The sequence below is a fragment of the Prorops nasuta genome, unplaced genomic scaffold (assembly GCF_024137725.1).
Source record: "Prorops nasuta isolate Cenicafe-Biocafe unplaced genomic scaffold, Cenicafe_Pnas_1.2 PNAS00003, whole genome shotgun sequence".
Taxonomy (NCBI): domain Eukaryota; kingdom Metazoa; phylum Arthropoda; class Insecta; order Hymenoptera; family Bethylidae; genus Prorops; species Prorops nasuta.
In genome coordinates, this window is record NW_027116800.1 from 6,148,397 (window position 1) to 6,166,649 (window position 18,253).

At 35.9% G+C, this 18,253-nt stretch overlaps 3 protein-coding genes across 16 annotated transcripts in view; 1 reads left to right on the forward strand and 2 right to left on the reverse strand.

The window, feature by feature from the left end:
* Positions 1 to 9: 9 nt before the first annotated feature.
* On the forward strand, positions 10 to 2,278 carry LOC136786013 (pentatricopeptide repeat-containing protein 1, mitochondrial). Its single transcript, XM_066747453.1, has 3 exons — positions 10 to 1,576; positions 1,634 to 1,939; positions 2,025 to 2,278. The coding sequence occupies exons 1-3, from the start codon at positions 119 to 121 to the stop codon at positions 2,145 to 2,147; spliced, it is 1,887 nt and encodes a 628-aa protein (XP_066603550.1). The 5' UTR covers positions 10 to 118; the 3' UTR covers positions 2,148 to 2,278.
* On the reverse strand, positions 2,269 to 7,212 carry vir (VIR_N domain-containing protein). The gene is made up of 5 exons (XM_066747429.1): positions 7,001 to 7,212; positions 6,813 to 6,925; positions 6,384 to 6,750; positions 2,687 to 6,311; positions 2,269 to 2,627 (listed from the first exon to the last, which is right to left on the reverse strand). The coding sequence occupies exons 1-5, from the start codon at positions 7,052 to 7,054 to the stop codon at positions 2,335 to 2,337; spliced, it is 4,452 nt and encodes a 1,483-aa protein (XP_066603526.1). The 5' UTR covers positions 7,055 to 7,212; the 3' UTR covers positions 2,269 to 2,334.
* Positions 7,213 to 8,662: 1,450 nt separating this feature from the next.
* LOC136786004 (uncharacterized protein CG43867) overlaps positions 8,663 to 18,253 on the reverse strand; it is a 69,380-nt gene continuing 59,789 nt past the window's right edge. For 9 of the 14 annotated variants that reach the window (XM_066747415.1, XM_066747423.1, XM_066747421.1 and 6 more), the window contains 17 exons: positions 17,185 to 17,352; positions 16,875 to 17,060; positions 16,586 to 16,794; positions 16,048 to 16,282; positions 15,799 to 15,970; positions 15,494 to 15,730; positions 14,824 to 15,389; positions 14,340 to 14,726; positions 14,000 to 14,218; positions 12,013 to 12,305; positions 11,554 to 11,887; positions 11,237 to 11,476; positions 11,034 to 11,170; positions 10,820 to 10,955; positions 10,528 to 10,737; positions 10,314 to 10,449; positions 8,663 to 10,230 (listed from right to left, as the gene is read on the reverse strand). In XM_066747415.1, the coding sequence (XP_066603512.1) occupies positions 10,166 to 10,230; positions 10,314 to 10,449; positions 10,528 to 10,737; positions 10,820 to 10,955; positions 11,034 to 11,170; positions 11,237 to 11,476; positions 11,554 to 11,887; positions 12,013 to 12,305; positions 14,000 to 14,218; positions 14,340 to 14,726; positions 14,824 to 15,389; positions 15,494 to 15,730; positions 15,799 to 15,970; positions 16,048 to 16,282; positions 16,586 to 16,794; positions 16,875 to 17,060; positions 17,185 to 17,352 (3,930 nt within the window). In that variant the 3' untranslated portion in view covers positions 8,663 to 10,165. The remainder of the gene's footprint in view (positions 10,231 to 10,313; positions 10,450 to 10,527; positions 10,738 to 10,819; positions 10,956 to 11,033; positions 11,171 to 11,236; positions 11,477 to 11,553; positions 11,888 to 12,012; positions 12,306 to 13,999; positions 14,219 to 14,339; positions 14,727 to 14,823; positions 15,390 to 15,493; positions 15,731 to 15,798; positions 15,971 to 16,047; positions 16,283 to 16,585; positions 16,795 to 16,874; positions 17,061 to 17,184; positions 17,353 to 18,253) is intronic. The other 5 variants (XM_066747419.1, XM_066747428.1, XM_066747417.1 and 2 more) reach the window with 5 other exon arrangements.

Consider the following 18,253-nt stretch of genomic DNA (forward strand, 5'->3'; position numbering starts at 1 on the left):
CGGAAATAATATTCGATACTTGGCAGACTTCAAAAATATACCGGATTTTTTTTTCTAACAATTGAATTGACACACACATGATACACACTTTATTAGTTATAAACAATTGTTATGGAAAATGTTTTCGACAAGAGTAAATAGTATATATTACAGGTATAAAACACTCGTTTTATGCCTACCTGATAGCAATTTTTTTAAGCAGAAATATTCATCGAAAAGATTTTGTAGTTATTTTAAAGCTTATCTAAGTAATAATGATGCAATGCCTTACCAGCATTTTTCTTTGAAACCATTAAAAATAGAATCATTTTTAAGGAAAAGTTTTTGTACTTTTAAAGAGCCAAAGGACCCTGATAGATTTGGCGATTATGCACATATTAATTACGAAGAGGCTGAAATGGATGAAAAAGAATTAAAGGAAGAAGTATTTAGAGAGAACGAAGTTAGAACTCCTAGATGGAAAAGACTTAGTCCTGGACAGTATGGACAACTTATTAAAACTCACATTAGTAAAAAGGACTTAAATGCTGCTATTGAAGTACTGAGTTTGATTAAAGAGAATAGAGATAAGCCTACCACTTACATGTTTAATTTACTTATTCGTGCTTATTCCTTGCAAGGAGATTTAAAAATGTGTTTTAAATTGTATAATAAGATTAAAGAATATGCTTTGGTTCCTAATGCAGCTACATATACAAGTTTATTTAATGTATGTGCTAATGCTGAAGATAAAATGCTAGCCTTAATGAAATTAGATAATCTAAGAAGATACTTGTATCAGAAAAATATTATCCTAAATGATACAAATTACCATGCCATGATTAAAGCTTATAGCAGGCACAATGAAACTTTAAGGGCTTTCGAAATAGCTGATGAAATGAGAGAAAACAGAATTGAGTTTACTGATATTACCTACAATAGCTTATTAAATGCTGCTATATCAGATAAAGAAGCTGGATTAAAGTTTGCCTTATACGTATGGCATACAATGTTGCGCTCTAAGATAAAACCTACAGTAATAACATATAATCTTTTACTAACTGCTATTAAGGATACAAATTTTGGAGATCTAGATGTAGATCAATTATTATTGCCTGGTGTAAAAGAGAGTCAAATAATTGTTGAGAAAAATTCTCAATCTAACTTACTATCAAAGCAACCAGCATTGAATACATTACTAATAGAGTCTGCAGATACATTGAAAGATGTTACAGTAAAAACTGGTTCAGGAATATATTACTCTTACAAAGAGGAAACACAACTAGTACCTGAAAGTAATCATGAAAATAAGCTTCAAACAAAAGAAGAAATACTCACAAGTCTGAATAAAATCTTACAAAAAAATCGCTTAATATTATTTGGAGGAATTGAGGGTATTTTTAGTAGTATGAAAGAAAATGATATTTTACCAAATGTTAAAACTGTGAGTATACTTTTGGAGTTAATACCAAATACAAAAACGGCAGAAGAGGCTTTCTTGAAGCAGATACACAAAAATAAAGTTGAGCTAGATATTTGTTTCTTTAACTTGCTTATATATAGACGAAGTAAAAGACTTGATTACGAAAGTGCAAAGGTAATTTATTCAAATAGTAAAGTTTGTTTAATATTCATAAATTAATTATGTTTGCAGGAAGTTCTTTACTTGATGCAACAAAGGCATCTGAAGCCAGATATCATGACTTTTGGAGTATTAGCCCTAGGTTGTACATCCAAAAACCAAGGTGATGAGCTATTACAGTCCATGTCAAATATTGGATTTTCACCAAACATTATTATTATTACGACACTACTAAAAAATGCACTAAATAGAAAAAAATTTGTGTATGCAATGGATTTAATGAAATATTTAAAAACTTCACATATAAAACCAAATGATAAACTTTTTGAGACTCTGGATGAATTTGTTGAAAGTACTCGTGACTTTTTAGACCAGAGAGTAAGTATTTTGTGTGATCAATGTAGCTTAAATAAAACATATTAAATGATTAGAATGAAAAGTTTGATTTTAATTTTAATTACAGGGCAGATACCGAAATTTCAAAGTAACAGAGAAAGTTAAAGAAAATATTATTCAATTTATAGCTTATTATTCTAAGTGGAGGCTGTACATGGAAAAAATATCAACAAAAACCAGAGATATGTAAGGAACTATAATAGACTTATTTATAAAACACTATTGCTTAAATAAGATTGTATATAATGTAAATTGTAAGATTATATTTTATTAGGTATATACAAATGAAACATAAATATGCCAAATCAATATATTCGTAATTATATTTATTTACACATATCATTATAAATATTATGTAAAAATAAGAAAAATACAAATTATCGCAGATAGGTAGTTCGGGTTTCTTGAACCCAAGGGCGACTTCTAGTTCCGGTATTAATGGCTCTTGGTGGGCAGGCTCCGCGTATACTGAGCTTATTGTAGCCAGTTGGGCCAGTTGGTTGAGCACCACAGGTTTCTAATGCAACAAAGTCATCTACGTGCAATGATGGCGGCCTTGAAGTATTTGGTGGCCGTGATCTAAAAGGATCCGCTCCCCTTCCAACACCTCCACCTGTTGGTCCTCCTCGCATAGAGTTGGAAAATTGAGCTCTTCCTCTCATTGGTGTAACTAAAATAGTAGATTAATTACAAACTCAATAATAATACAATAACTATATATATACTTACCAAAAGGCTGTTTCAATTTTGTAACAGTAGTACTTGACTGTTTTGGAGCGCTCCTCGCATCCTGCTCCTCATTTTGTGTCTTTGAAAGGGGCTGAGTAACATCGTCAGGCGGTGTTTTTGAGCATAAGTTTTGTACTTCTGCCAGCAAATTGAAGTCAACTGGTAATAATTCTGATGCCAAAGCTAACAAATCTACGATATTCTCATTTTGATTCAAATTAGGAACTACAAATGAATTAGTTTTCGAATTTTTCAAAGGATTTGCATTAAAACTTCTTTGAGAGAATTGACTTAGTAATGTTTCAGGCGTAGGCAATAGTGGCTCTAGCATTTCTGGTATAGGCTCTTTTTCTTCCTTTTCTTCAATAGATTTTAAATTTTCTACGAGCTCTTGGCAAGAAGTAACTTCCTCCAAAGGATGGCCATTTTTGGACCACGATATCAAAGTAGACAATTGTTGCAAGTGCAGATGCAAAGTACGGTTTGGTGTCTTGCTAGTGATTAAATTATCAAGTAACGACACCGTCAAGTCTATTAAATATTTATCCTCTTCTTCTACAGTTGTGACGTGATCTAACAGAATTCTCAAAGCATCGGGATTATTTTCCAAACAACTTTTAACGTGGTAGAGGCCGTAGTTATGGCTTGAAAGTGATAAAAGAATATGAATTGCGCTACTCAAAATATTTGACTGGTATTTTGAACTGTTCGCCAAAACTTCTATCAGTGCGGTCAAAATGGATAACAATGGTTCTTTGCTAGGAACTAAATGCGTCAATTGTTTCTCATATGGCTCATTGGCATCTTGCTGCATAAGTGACAAATTACAATCACACAGAGTCTCAAAAATATCTAAAATTTTATTTTGCACCAACTCATTATTTGTATTCTTTAATGTTGCACACATTGCTTCAATAACTGGAGGATATTTTTGATCTGATTTTACTTGAGCTCTGGAAGAAGGATTGGTCAAAGTTAGCAGAGTAGCTTTCATGGACGCGTGTTTACTTAAATCGGATAGCAAAGCAAGAATTAAAACATTTTTTTCTAAAGGGACAGCAGCAATTACACCATCTAGCAAACATCTACCAACTAAAAGGGCAGTCGGTGCAGCTAAATCACTCAATTGCTTGCAAACTTCTGACAGCAGCATCAACAAGTCTTTGTTCCAACTGGTGCACAGTAATCTTAAAGTATCAGTCAAGTTGTTGGCCTGTGCCTGAAGATGAGCAGACCATAATTTTCTGATCCCAATTATCCTGGAAATATCTTCGTTTTTATCGGCTTCTTTACACGTGAGAATTGGAGGTAGCAGCCTCGTTAAGAGTTTTAGACCAGGAATAAAATTGCAAGGACTTAAAGATACCATTTTCAGCACTTCCCCCAACATTTGAGTCCATAAAGATTTCGCTACATTTCCCGATCCATCGGAGTCCACAGCCTGGGTGAACACAAGAAGAGTTCTCACAATCTCGTCGGAAAGATTTCTACTTGGAACTGTGTTTGGTATTGCCTCGACTAAACAATAAACACCTAGCAATGGTGCAACAGCCGTTAAATCTTTAAAATCTGTTGACATACATTTTACTAATCGTTCTAATAAAGCTCTGGTCAATTTTATACAAGGGAGTAGAAGGGCTACCAAAGCCAAGCCTCTTCTTCCAGTGAGGGCAGCTCTATGTAAATACGGTTGCTTGTAAAATTCAGCGATATTGGACATTACAGTGACTAGGGCTGTCAGGCCATCTGCAGCAAACAATTGAGTCAAAGCGTTTCGATACTTTAATTCTATGTACGGCTCCATTGGATCTATGTCATTATATGATGGAAAAATTAAGTATTGTAGAATTCTACAAGCTGTTATCATTTGGCCCGATAAAGATGGTGCTGTCTCCGCTCCTTTTCTAATATAAGTCACCAAAGGTGAAACGTCTGCGTAATTCCAATTTGAAGCTTGAGCAGCTACTGTTAAATAAGGTGCGATATCTCTGAGAACTGAGTGATTTCTAGATTTTTCCAAAATTGTTGCTGCTCTATTGTAGAAGACTTCAACGTGATCGGAATATCGTACAACTGCAGAAATAATTTCTGCTGAAAACTCACCAAGATTTTGATCAGACAGATAAGGGATTAAAATGTCTAGAAATCCGTTCATGGTAAGAACGGTTGTCAACGCTTGTAGCCCTTCAGAATAAATTAAAAAAGAGTGCAATTTTTTTAAGTAAATCCAGTCTGAGGTTTGCTTTAACTGCATTAAACACAATGTTACTTGCAGTCTCCAGGCTATTACGTTTCCAATACCAGGAATTTCATATCTAAGAGCCCTTAGGATATATTTGGTAATTTCTGGCTGCCTTAGCAGGTAAAACAAACCTTCTTTGGTGTCCGATAAACATAAGAGAAATCTTCTACAAACTTTGATCAAGCCGGGGCCTGAATTCGGAGATGACAGAAGTAGCAAAAGCTGACATGACAACCTATGATGATGAAAATAAGCTAATATATGTCGTCGTGGATTTCGAATGAGTTCTCTTTCAAATTCCATTTGAGAACTTGCTGGTAATTGTCGCTTCGGCTGAGCCATTACAGTGGGAGCGCAAGCATAAGCGTTCATTAATTCGTTAATAATCAGCTCGTTTAACTCTTTTACTTCATCCAGCAATTGATAGATATGAATTTTTCTCAGCAAAGAACTTAAAGCGTATTTCAATCTAGATAACTTGGCGGTGTCTAATATTATGAGTGTATTTCTGTACAGGCTTATCTCAGTTTTAAAATGTTCTTGCACAATAGGACTGATTAATGCAGCATCCAAAGCACGTAGAGCGGATAATTTAACCGGTAAAGCTACGTTTTCTTTCATGCATAGATTTAATAATTTAGAGAGAGCCTCAACTTTTAACAAAATTTCTGGACCTTGAGGCAATCTGCACAAGGCTTCGGACAATCTAACTCCTACTTTCACGTGGCGTACTTTGTAAGCTGGTTGAGGTTGAGAGCGCGCTAGCTCCATGTCCAAACCAGCATTAGTAATATTCATTAAATCATTAAACTCTGTGTCTGTAATATCGAAATTTCCTAATATCGTGCATAAGGTTTCACAATTATGAACGAATGTCTCCTTTTCCTGTCCTGGTGCATTGTTAAAATTTAAAACCGATTTTGATATAGTCCGCACCAATTCACGAAGTTTCTCTAAAGTCTCGTTATCTACATAAATATCATCGATCAAATTTGGCACATCCTCTATTTCTAGTAGATCTGGAGGATTCGGATCATATGTGCTATCTAATTGAATATCTTCACATTCTTGATCCCCAATGAATGGTACATCATCAGCCATAATATCTTCATCTGATAATATAGGTTCAAAAGGCTCAACATTTTCTGTATCGTCTTCATCTTGATTTGCTTCTTCCTCTTCCGCTGAAATTGATTCTGGGCTGAGAGATACAAGAGATTCAGGAGAAGGAGAAGATGGTCTCTTTGATCCTATTTGTCCTTTGTTTGTATCTCCCTCCCACTGAGCTGATTCTAATTTTGTTGGTTCTGAAACTATTCTTGCAGGTTCTGCAGGTTGTGCAGTTTGAACTGGCGGTGGTGGAGCTGGTGTTGCACATGTTTCCTAAAAAAAAGTGTTAGGTAACCAAGAGTCAATATTTGATAGCCTGATTAACATAATATTCATGATACTCACATTTGAGTTTGTTTGAGCTTGATTTTCATAATACCAATCAGATTTCTGCTCTGATACTTGTGGAGTAGTAGTTTCAACAGTTTCTTCTGTATTATTTGTAGGAGCCGTAGATCCAGTAGTTGAATTAATTATTTCTTGGGGGCTACTTAAAGATTTTGTTAGAGAACCATAAACAGCTAATGTTATAGTTGTATACCATCCTCTTAAAACTAAGCCATCTGTAGGTATTTGCTTTCTCTCACATTCCAATTGTATATGTACATTTTGTTTATACTCTAAACCACCAAGGGATTCAAATGTGGAGGCTCCAGGTTTACTCAAATCATTTACAAAAAATTCTATTTCAAATTGAGATGGATTTGTAGCACTAGAGAAGAAAGTACATTATTTAAATTGATATTAACTCAAATTAAACAACATGTAACCTACCCCAAACGCACTCCTCCAGGAAAGTCTGCTTGTACCCTGGCACCCAAAGGTATTATTCTAACTTCATTTATATAGACTGGTTTTGGAAATTGCACAAGATCCAAATTAAGCTCCTAGTTTATCAAATAAACATGCTTATAAATTAAAGCTGTTTCCTATCACAGTTATTTAAATAATTGCAAGCTTACCTCTGAAATATCATGTGAAAAAGTGTCAAAAAATAGGAGCTCTGTATTATCCATTTTTAAAACATTTAAGCTATTTATTATAACATGGAGTAATCTTATATTTTACATCATTGTCGTCTTTATTCTTCAAATATACCACTGCATTGCAGTTTACTGGAAGGGCAAGCAAGGGCGGCAAGGGCTACGGCTACGACTTACGAGAGAAATAGAAATGGAGTTAGGAAAATGACACATGCAGTAGTCTGAAGTCTGAACACTCTGAACTCTGACTGACTGAAGTCGCCAAAAATGGCTTCCTTGATGCGTTTAGGAACCGCATTATCGCATCCCTGGAAACTAGTGGTGCAGTGTAAGTGAGTAGAGAGAGAGGAGAGGAGTAAATAATTTTAGTTGCTTTTTGCATTCCCTGAGATTTCCTTTCGTTATTCTTCTGCTGGGATAATGGAGGACTAGTATTCAGTTTTCGGGTTTGAGCGAGCAGGTTCTACGTCTACCCTCTACCCCACCGCAGCCTTGCCGCTTTTCGCCATGTTTATTTTTGTTTTCCGACCCGACGTCCGCGGGCCGACCGCCGCGACGGCCTTTCGAATTCTCCAACCGCGGCCGGGGCCGACCGGGCCTTTTTCACTTTTCGCGCGCCCCGGTGCACCCTCCAACGTTTTTCTTCAACAAATTCAGCGAAATTCGTGCTTCTCTCCTTTCTAAATCCAAAAATACAGCAAAATAAGTAAAAAAATCGTAAAAAACGTCAGTGCGTTGTGCGCGCGTAGTGTTTGTGATCTATATTCGTGCTTTTCTTATAGTTTTTAATTCAATAATCAATCAAAATACAGCGAAATAAGTAAAGAATTCTTGAAAAACGTCAGTGCGTAGTGCGCGCGGTGTGTTTATATTGTAAATTTGAACATTTCTCAATTTATAATTGAACAATCTCTTAAAATACCGGGAATGGATCCTATCTTGAATAACACTCTTTGTGTTCTTGGTGCTGCCAACCCTGTAGAAGAAAAGTTGTGTGGTAGTGTCGCCGTCCCGTCTGTCTATTGAGAAACATACCTGATTTTTTTTTCAGAATTTTCCCTTTAAAAATAAGTTTGTACTTTAGTTTTATTATGAAAATTTGTCTCCCGAAATTTGTTTTCCCCTCGCGTCTCTTTCCATTTTGCTCGGTAGCGAGCGGAGCATTACCTTTACCTCCTACCGCGCAATAGTCCTGAAACTCGGCTTTACGCTGGCTGCAACCGGGATATGTATATCGACATTACAGAGCGAAAGTATATTTAGCAAATTGTGACCGTATTTATATGTAAATAGATTTTAACGTTATTAGATGGTTTTGGAAATTCCAGAAGTTTATACAGGGAAGTATGTTGACAAATTGGAAAAAAAGCGAAAAAATAAATTTTTTTAATTAATTAGATCGATATTTTAGAACCTCTGTAATAATTTACATATGTTTCAATGTACTGCGGACAATCTTCGTGTGTTTTCAGAACCATCTTAATAACGTTAAAATGCGTCGAAAAATACGCCCACAACTTGAAAAATAGATTTTCGTTCTGTTATGTCGCCGTGATATACGGATCCCCCTTAAATTTTTAGTAAAAAGTTAAAATACAAAAATTTAGTTGTAATAGCAGGTAAAGCATACATATTTTAAGGTGCATGTTCGAGCAGTTTATTTATTTTAATGTACAATAGTACAAGACTTTCTGCTTATCACCACTCATGACTTTTACACTTCATCTTAAACCAATAAATAATAAATAAAAATATGAGATGGTATTTGTGGTAAAACACCATTAACAGCCTGGTGATTAAGGACTATTGATGCACCAGCTGCCGATTTTTTTACATTACCATTAAAAACTTATTAATAATATTGTATTTACAGAACAAATAAAATTTAATAATAATAATAATACGAAGGTGCGACAGACCTTTAATATCGAGTGGTTTATTATGAAATGGACAAATTGTTCTTGCATTCATCTTTGTACTGCTCCCATTAATCAGAGATTTGAATTAATTATATTATCATCTTATTTAAATTTTTAGCTTTACATATGCCGTGCATAATTCTATTAGTTTTAGGCACAATCATGCTTGGCTTATCTATTAATTTGAAATTTCAAATAAAAGTCTTGTACACTTTTCACAAAAGCCTTGACATAACTTTCAGAAATGTTTACTTTAGGAAGACATTTAGTCACGTAAGACCTCATAAATCTGTACAAAACTTCTGTAATAGTAAGATAATAAAAAAATTCTTGTTAAAAATTTTGTAACAAGTAATTGAAACATTTATCATGTTGTAATAAAACTCTTTAATATCTATTTGGTCATGATTTAAAATCATACGTCTCTGATTATAAGAAAAATAAATATAAGCTATGGGACTAGTTATTGAAATGGTGCATCTAAAAATCTTTCAATGAAAAATCCTTTAAATTCAAGCTTTGTTTAGAAATATTACCAATTTTCAAAAAGAACTACAAGATGCGAGCTTGATTGCATGTATTCTAAATGTAAATATGGCAAAGTTTTAAATATTAAAAAAACCTGATAGTAAAACAATCAATCAAAATGTAAAACTCTATCATTGGTACCCGATTCTACTATCTTAAAAATAATTTGACTAAAGATACTTGTTTCTTCTAGTCACTCGATCGAGTTTAATTTGGCAAGATGAAATTAATTTTGTTTAAAAATTGATCAAAGAATCCCTCAGCATTACATCGTTTATGATCCTAAACATCTATTAACTTAATATATATTTATATATATACATAGCAAGTAGTTATATCGCATTCTACCTATTACGTTATATTCCACTTTTGACTTTTGGTATATAAATATGGTAGCAAAAAGGTTTCGGCACGAGATCCTACCATGCTTCTTCGTTGTAAGTAAGACGCACTAATCAGGCAGTGTTATTAGATCGAGTTTTAGTCAGTACAAGCTACGGTATAATATATATATACAGAAATAAAATAGTTGAAATTAATTTACATGAAAAATAACTAGTAAAAACTTCCAGCTCCCGTAGATTTCCTACTTTTCCTTTATATTACACGTGACAGAAGCTTAGTGCCCTGGTAGTCAGACTTTTATATAGACCAATGATCTTTCGTAGATCTTTAAAAAATAAATTCACTCATTTCTTTATGGTCTTTGGTGATCAGGGGTTGATTTTAAAATGTCAGGTTGAGTCGGGAGACAGCTTGATCCTGCATCCAAAAAATTACATTTCTTCACATTAATTATTTATATTATTTCTTATTTTTGTTTTAAGCTTGTTAAAATGATTTACCAGTGGCTGGCCTCAAAGTTGATTTGATGGATCTATGGGATCCATTTCTCGTCAAGGTATTCATCTGAGGTGTTCCTGGCAAAGCGTGTCCGAGTGCATTCATGTAATCAGCGATCAATAATGTTATTTCCAAGATCTGCAATTTAAAAACCATAGATATAAATAGGAATAATTTTATTATATTTGTTTAACTGAATTGTTTTGTTCTATGTACTTTAGGTTTTGAAAGGGCGAATAAAAGTTTTTGCTCTGCTGCTCCTTCATCTGGACAAGCGACCAGCATAAAGTCATCCATACATCCACCAAATGTTATTATATTTGTATAATTGTAACGACACATGACTGCCATTGAATGGAGCTCTAATAGAGTAACACTGTCTTCTGACACTGCTATCCATACTGTCACTGGTTCATTTTGTTTTAACTGAAAAGAGAAACAAAATCAATTATAAGATAGTTTGAGTAAATATAACTAAACTAAGAGAATTGTAGTATATTTTTCTAACATTTACTTTAGCTTGATAAAGAGTAGCTCCAAAGAAAGGCCACTTTCTGGTACAAGTTAAATAGATTCTCACACAGTCCACAACACTGCGTCCCTTAAGTGCAACCCATTTTTCTTGCAATTTTTCTTGCAAATCTCTGTAGTAAAGGAAATTACCAATTAATATTCAGTAATGAAAAATCTATCTTTAATAATATGAAATTTGTAAAATTTACCTTAATTGATCCGATGTAATATTTGTTCTAAACCGTACGGGATAAAACTTATCCAATGCTTGAAGAACTAAATGATGTGGATTGCTTCCTGGACCACTTCCTCTTGCCTTATCATTATTATATTCACCAAAATCAATCTATGAAAATTACATATATCATTAGTGTTAGCCAGCTAATCATAAAAAACAAGAAATTTGATATACCTGAGCCATCAAAGAAGCCAATTCATATGCTAATTCTCGACTTAGTGGAAATTTTCCTTGAACGACTTGCTGGTTTATTTGGTAACATAATAAAAGTCTCTCTCTATCGGTTTCCATCTTTGCAGCATGCCTCCAATAGCATCGAGATTTGTAAGTTAGTTGAATCACTCGGGTGTTTTCGAATTTTCCTGATCCCTTTTCTCTTAGTGCCGTTTCCCACTTTGATATGATGTCGCAAAGCTACAAAAACATTGAAAGTAGATACTGTATTCTTTACCAAGAGAATTTTAATTTAGTTTTACACTCAGGAGAATTACTTTAGCTTGAAGATCGATAAAATGCTCCAAATCCTTTTCTATTGGATCATCGCTGAACAAAGTAAATCCTGATTGGTGTACATCTCGACAGCCAATTTCCTGGTTCAAAGTATTTAAAAACTCTTCTATGGTGGTGCTCCCATCAAAGCTAACAACCTGATAAGTTCCATTCAGAAAATGAACTGGTATGGCATGGGGTAGGCTATGATGGTATGGATTCTTCATCAATATCGACAAAACTTCCATTCTTGAAGGTTTCACTTCCCTTCCTCCATTCTGCAAAGTTCTTTCCAAGGCTCTTTCGCAGTAAGCTGCGTATTTTCCACACTCGGTTCTAAAAAAAACAAAATAATTTATGTATACTACTTGCCAACCATTAACTTTACAAATATTTTAAACCGTTGCCGATCTTCTTGATAGAACGATTGTCCCATTGATTTAAAATTAGAAGTTACTAACTTGGTGTCTGCATTCCTTTGGAGATGCAGCTTCAGGTACCAGAGTAGACGATTGTTCCTAGGAAGAAAGAGCGAAACGGCGAGAGCTAGCAATTGCCATCCCTGAATAAGGACGTACTGGGCAGGATTGGTCTTGCAGTCCAGAATGCTTGACGTTGAGTGGCCCTGCGTGAGCGGAGGACTGTGAGAAGTCGAAGCCGTCGATTGTGCATCCGCATTTTCACCGCTGCCATTTGCCGCGGGACTTTGCGTATCGCAGGTGAACAGCGATTGCGTGGCACAGAGGAGGAGTTGCTGTAATGGTATGCTGGCATACTACTTCATCCCTGTACTGAGACCATCCTAATCTACCTTTTCTCATCCTTTATCCCTCCGATAATTCAATATTTAAGTAAAATAATTTCTTCCGCTAATTACGCAATTCTACAATATCCGTTACTCGACTCTATTCTTTTTATGTTTTTTATCTTTAATCTTTACTTTTTCAGATCAAAGCATTCACTCAACGATACTCTACTCTACCTTTTTCAAATGTGTAAATGAAATAATTTTATTAATAAAATTAAAATTATGCTTAATATATTTTTTGTCATTACGCTTTACTGATTCTGTTCAAACATGTTGTGCCGATTGCCCATTTCCATTGTGCCTGTTAGTAAAAAATCCTCAAGGCAAACCTTATATGAATTAATCACATAAAATGCATGAACTGTGAGAGTCACCGATGAACCAGCATGGAGAGAGATATAATACGTACAAATGGATGAGCAAAAGCAATAATTCTTTATAAGACCAAAATGCGATTATCTTTTATAAGATCAAAAAGCAAAGCCTCCAGAATTCACTTCCATCGTGAGATGTGAGGCATTCTTGGTAAAGCTGTGATTTTTCCTCGAATATCTGCAGGATTTCTGATCTCACTCTTTACTTGTACCGTTGAATGTCTAAATTTCTAAGCAGCATTCAAAAAACAGATAAATATATGTATAATATAATGTTGCAACTATTGCAAAAAAGAAATTATCGAAAAGTGAACTGAAAAAATTCGAAAAATTTGTTTATCTGTGTGTGGTTCTCATGTACACCAACATACCATTCTGCAAGTGTATGTGTCGCAGAACGTTTTTTTGACATTATCGAAACATCTCGATGATGAACGAGATGAATGGAAAATGGAATGATATGAATGATTAAGAAAAATTGTCAAAAATAAGTTCGGCTCACGTGAGGGTCAGTTCGGGTGATGGAATATGATGTACATTAATGGAACAATAAAAATAGAGCAAAGTCGAGAAGAACCAAAAAAAAAGAAACAAAAAGCAAAACAAGACAGTTTTGAAATGACCATTGGTAGAAAACTTGACATGATCAAATACCCAAAAAGAATGAGAGAAAGAGAGAGAGAGAAAGAAAGAGAAAGGCATGCCGTTTTAAAGAATAGACAGGCCAATTAAGCTACTATTCAGTATATAATTATTACTTTACTTTACTCATCATTTTTCTTGAAACTTTTGCAATCTAAATGTAATTTGATTGAAGTGTCTTTTCTTTGTATAAAAAGTGATGATACAAGAGCTTAGCAAAGAGCACACTTAAAGCGGCAAATAAAAGTGAAAGGTGAATGAATGTTACAACTAAAATCTTGTTAAAACTTTGCCAAGTATTACAGCACTTTGATACTTTCATTAATCATTAATTAGTTAGTTTAAGATGAAAAGTGTCCAAGTTATCAATGGTACTACATGCATTACAGGGATTAAATATAATACTTGACTAAGCGTACCACATGTACCATTTTCTGTATATCTAAAAATAATTAGAGTTAATGCAGAAGAATCGAACTCGAATTAAATCGTAAAAGAGCAAAAACGAAGTTTTGCTTAAACAAGAAATTCAGCAAAACACGAGAGAAGGTAAAATAAAATTTTTGAACAAAGAGAAAAATGGTACAAGGTTTGAGTGTTTGTTAAACAATAAGCAGGACTTACAACGCGCGCAGTACCCAGCGACACAAGTCTGGCGGCCTTTTTTACCTGTACGCCCAAACGGTGTTGCGTATGACGACTTGTCTGCTTTACCAATGCACAAATGAATTCAGATTGAAGCTCAGGCTGATCTAAACACTGCTGCAATGCATTCTGTGCCAATACCACATGGTAATCAATACCAGCTTGTTCTACCGCTACTGACATAAATAATTGGACAGCCTGAAATATAAAATATACGTGTTAAACAAACTTCACGTAATCTTAAAATATAAGAAAATTACAATTTTTTGAATTCGTGTAAAATATATTGGTTTTTTAAATAATTGTGACAAGTTTCTACCTTAAAGAGTTTTATAGCTTCTGTCTGTAAACTCTCCGAAGTTAAACTGGTAAGAGGACTAGTGATATTTTCTTTTGTGTGTAACAACAAGGGATGTCTCCAAAGTACACAGCTAGGATCTCCATCGGTTTCCATCAGTCTTTGAACAAGCTGCTCATATTGGGTACCGGCGCTGGGTCCTCCACCTGAAACCACTGTCAAATGGTACAGCCAATTATCCTTCTCCTGTTTGTGTGGCATCAGCAAGTACGTAGGACCTTGGTGAGTTGGGAAAATTCCAATTGTTCTTTCATGTGGACACTCTTCCCTCTCCTCGCTATCACTGTCTGATACGTGTTCGACTTCTTCGACTCTAGCGTCTCTCATATTAATTTGTCCAATTGGATTCTGCTTTCACATTAGCATAAACAAGAAATTTTGTCAGGTATATTGCACTGGAGATATTTAAAACTATTATTTAAGAAAAGGATTAACCAGAACTTACAGTATCACTTGGACACTTGAAGTAAAGGAACATTTTGCCAATAAGAACGCACCAACATTTCTTCGCGTGGCCATTTTTGACTTTCGTTAGCCATCCTTGTATAGTTGGTTTATTATCTTCTCTACTAAGTAAAAGTTTCGTAGCATTTCGTCTTTGTACATTTTGCAAAACTCTTATCCAGTCTTCCATAGTAGCGATACAGTCCGCTGTCAAGTAATACGTTTTCTTTCCAGTTGCTATTTCAAAAGTAGCTGCACCCTCCGCTCGGTTTATTCTGCACACCTCGTCCAAAGTTATTTGACCTTGAGGTTTCCTGTTAACATCATTTTGACTTTTCCAATAAGTGAGCACACCATTCTTAAGGACGAACCACCGTTTTCTCCAGGTCTTTAATTTTCCACCGAGTTTGGCTAAGTGACCAGTTTTTTCCAAAGATTCCTGTCTTTTTGGACTCTCACCAGATACTCGCATCAACAAACTAGGCATACTGGACTCGAGCGATGTCGAGCTCAGAGCATCTGGTGGTATCGCATAATCCTCCGATAAGCCTGATTCCAAAGATGTGTCTGTAATGACGACAAAGCTCTTGAGTTACAAGATGTTCAGTGAAATCATGAAAATAAAGTTAACAAACGTGAAACAGCTACGTTTCTTTATTACATCAACTCACCACGTTTTACACTTTTACTTGGCGATCCACTGGAACTTCTTTTAGCAGGACTGAGGCTGCTGGTGGTTTTCACACTTTTAGATGGACTGCTACCACTGCCAAGTGATGAGTCGGTGTTATCTGATGAACTGTTGGTGATTCGAGTATTGGTTTCAGTTTGATTTGGATGCTCCTCTCCATCTGAACTATCGTCCGAGCTGTCCCCAAATGGCATTGACCTTATTTGACTAGCTCGTCCTGTGGTAATTATTATTAGATTTTGACCTGCCCAATTTCCTCTAATTTAATCTCTGTTAATAAAATACCTTTCACTGTAGCATAAACCGGAACAGAGATATCGCAATATCCTTGAGAATTGTGTGCAGCTAGATTATGGCCTGTAGCTTGGGAATGTTTTGATGAACTGGTAGTATTGGTCATCGATGATGGCGCTGACTCTTCGTTTGGAGGACCGATGCCAAGACCTCCATCAGCTACCTATAAAAAAATTTCACAAGTTGTATTCAACTTTAAATGAAGTATTTCGGTAGAGCTGATATTAAAGGATTAATTACCTGATATATCTTAGCTTCCCAGCTGGGAAATCTGTGCAAGGGTGGAGTGGGAGGTCTGGGAGCTTGTGCTCCACTCTGGGTCCAATTAATCCCTTCCCTGCTAGGCGTATAAATTTCTGCATAGTCGTGCACAGCTTCGGAACTTCCACTGTCCCGATTGGTCTCAGCCGCTCCTGGGACATTTGGTAGCATTACCAGATTTTCAACAGCTGCTGCTAGCTCCTCAGACAGTAAACTGCGGAATTGTAGAGAAGAAATAGCAAGTATAACACGTAAAGCTCCAGTAAGTATATAGGAAGAACAACAATACAATACTGACTGAACAAAAAAAAAAAAAAAAAATTAATAAATTGATATAGGAAGGATAAAGTTGGCAGATCCCCGCAGGAAGTCCCAGGACGTTACAGGGTACCACAGTTTCGAGTTTCGGGCGCCGCTATCACGTCGTGAGACCTCCCAAGGAGAATCGACAAATTTCTATATTTAAAATTAAATTAAATCTGAAAGTTGTGAAAATGAAAACTACATAAGATTCTACCTTGAGTCCATGTTGCTAGGTGGGGCTCCTCCTCCTCTTTGGATGGTTCCACAAGCAGACAAGTGTCTCCTATGTTTAATACCAGTTTGAGGCTCAGCCACAGCAACCGGTGCAACTTCCGGTACTGCTTGTGGTGCCACCTCTAAGCTCTCTGATCTTCTTCTCAATGAAGTGTCCACTTCTAAAGACAGAGAGGCTCTTGTCGATATCTGACAAGCAATGTAATCAGTAATTTATCAACACCACACTCAATAATATCAATTCTACTTTTAATTAATTTAATACTCACGGGTGGTTTTAATCCAATATTCGTAATATGGTTCCTCAGTAGTTCCAGTTGTTGATTGCACTTATTATTTTGCTCTCGCAGGTGTTGATTTTGTTGTTCCAGCTCTCTCAATTTGTTCGTAACCCATTCTTTGATTCTCGCAGCTTTTGCCTCGACCTGTCTGGCGTCTTGCAAGCGCAGTTGCCTCTGTCGAGTAAGAACGATATAAGTGATACGAGACTCATGCTCACGATAACGCAGTATCTATTTATCAAGAAAACATTATCGATCCAATATCGATTGGTCAGACTTTTTTACAGATATTTCTTACCTGCTCCTCAACTTGGGTCTCTAATTTCGATATGCAGGCACAGTGGACATCTTCGATTTTTTCATTCTGCGTACCGGAAGTCGATGGCAGAGAGTGTGGTGGGGAACCGACACCGGAAGTGCTGAGACAGTATTCACCCTTCACCAGCCGCTCCTCCATCATCCGTACCTGAAGAATAAACAAATAATAAATATAAAAAAAAAGAAATAAAAACTATACTGAAAACCCCTAGGACGACTATTTTCGCACTGAAATGTTCATTTCTCTGTATATTTATTGCAAACTAATATCACTCATCAATAATTCCACAAATTCAGAACTGCATTTCAACAGTGAAGACTCGTTTCTACGAAATATAAAGAAGTTAGCAAGCATCAATGATTCAGGATTAGAGTATTTTCTTAGCATAGACGTTGAAGCTGGTAAAGTGTGAATTGATAAATGAAAAAAGTTTTTCTTAAGGAAAACTCACAAAGTCATTGTCTTTTCAGATGAAAATCACATCCAGAGTGTCACGAGCGAAGCATCGTGGCGACTCGAGCGTTGGCTGAGCACGAGAATAGGAAAAGCATGCGCATCCGGGGGGCTTCTCGCTATATTCGGTGACGGAAGTCACGGGGTGTAAGGGGGAGGGGGGATTCGCCGGAAAATGGCAACTGGAAAATCCATTAAGGCACGAACCATCCAATCACAATTTTCCTCTCATTTTCATCTTTTACATTGCATTACAGTTTTTTCTCTCTTCCGAAATACACAGGAGTGATATTTATATAAACGTCTAAAGGTTACATTTTCAAACGTGGGATTTAAATTGCGGTCACTGGCTTTTTGTTCACTCTCAAGCTTTCCTCGTTCCCGTGAGGCAAATGGACAGTAGCAGCTGTCAAAAATCGATATCGCCTTAAACGTGGACGATTGTGAGCGCCACGTAGCCCCCCCCCTCCCTCCCTCCCTCCCTTTATGACCAGAGAATCGAGAAAATCAATACGCCAACGGGGAAATCCTGCCAACGCTTTCGTTCTCCCTTACTCCCCCCTCCCTTCTTGGCCCTTCGTACCTCTCTCTTGAT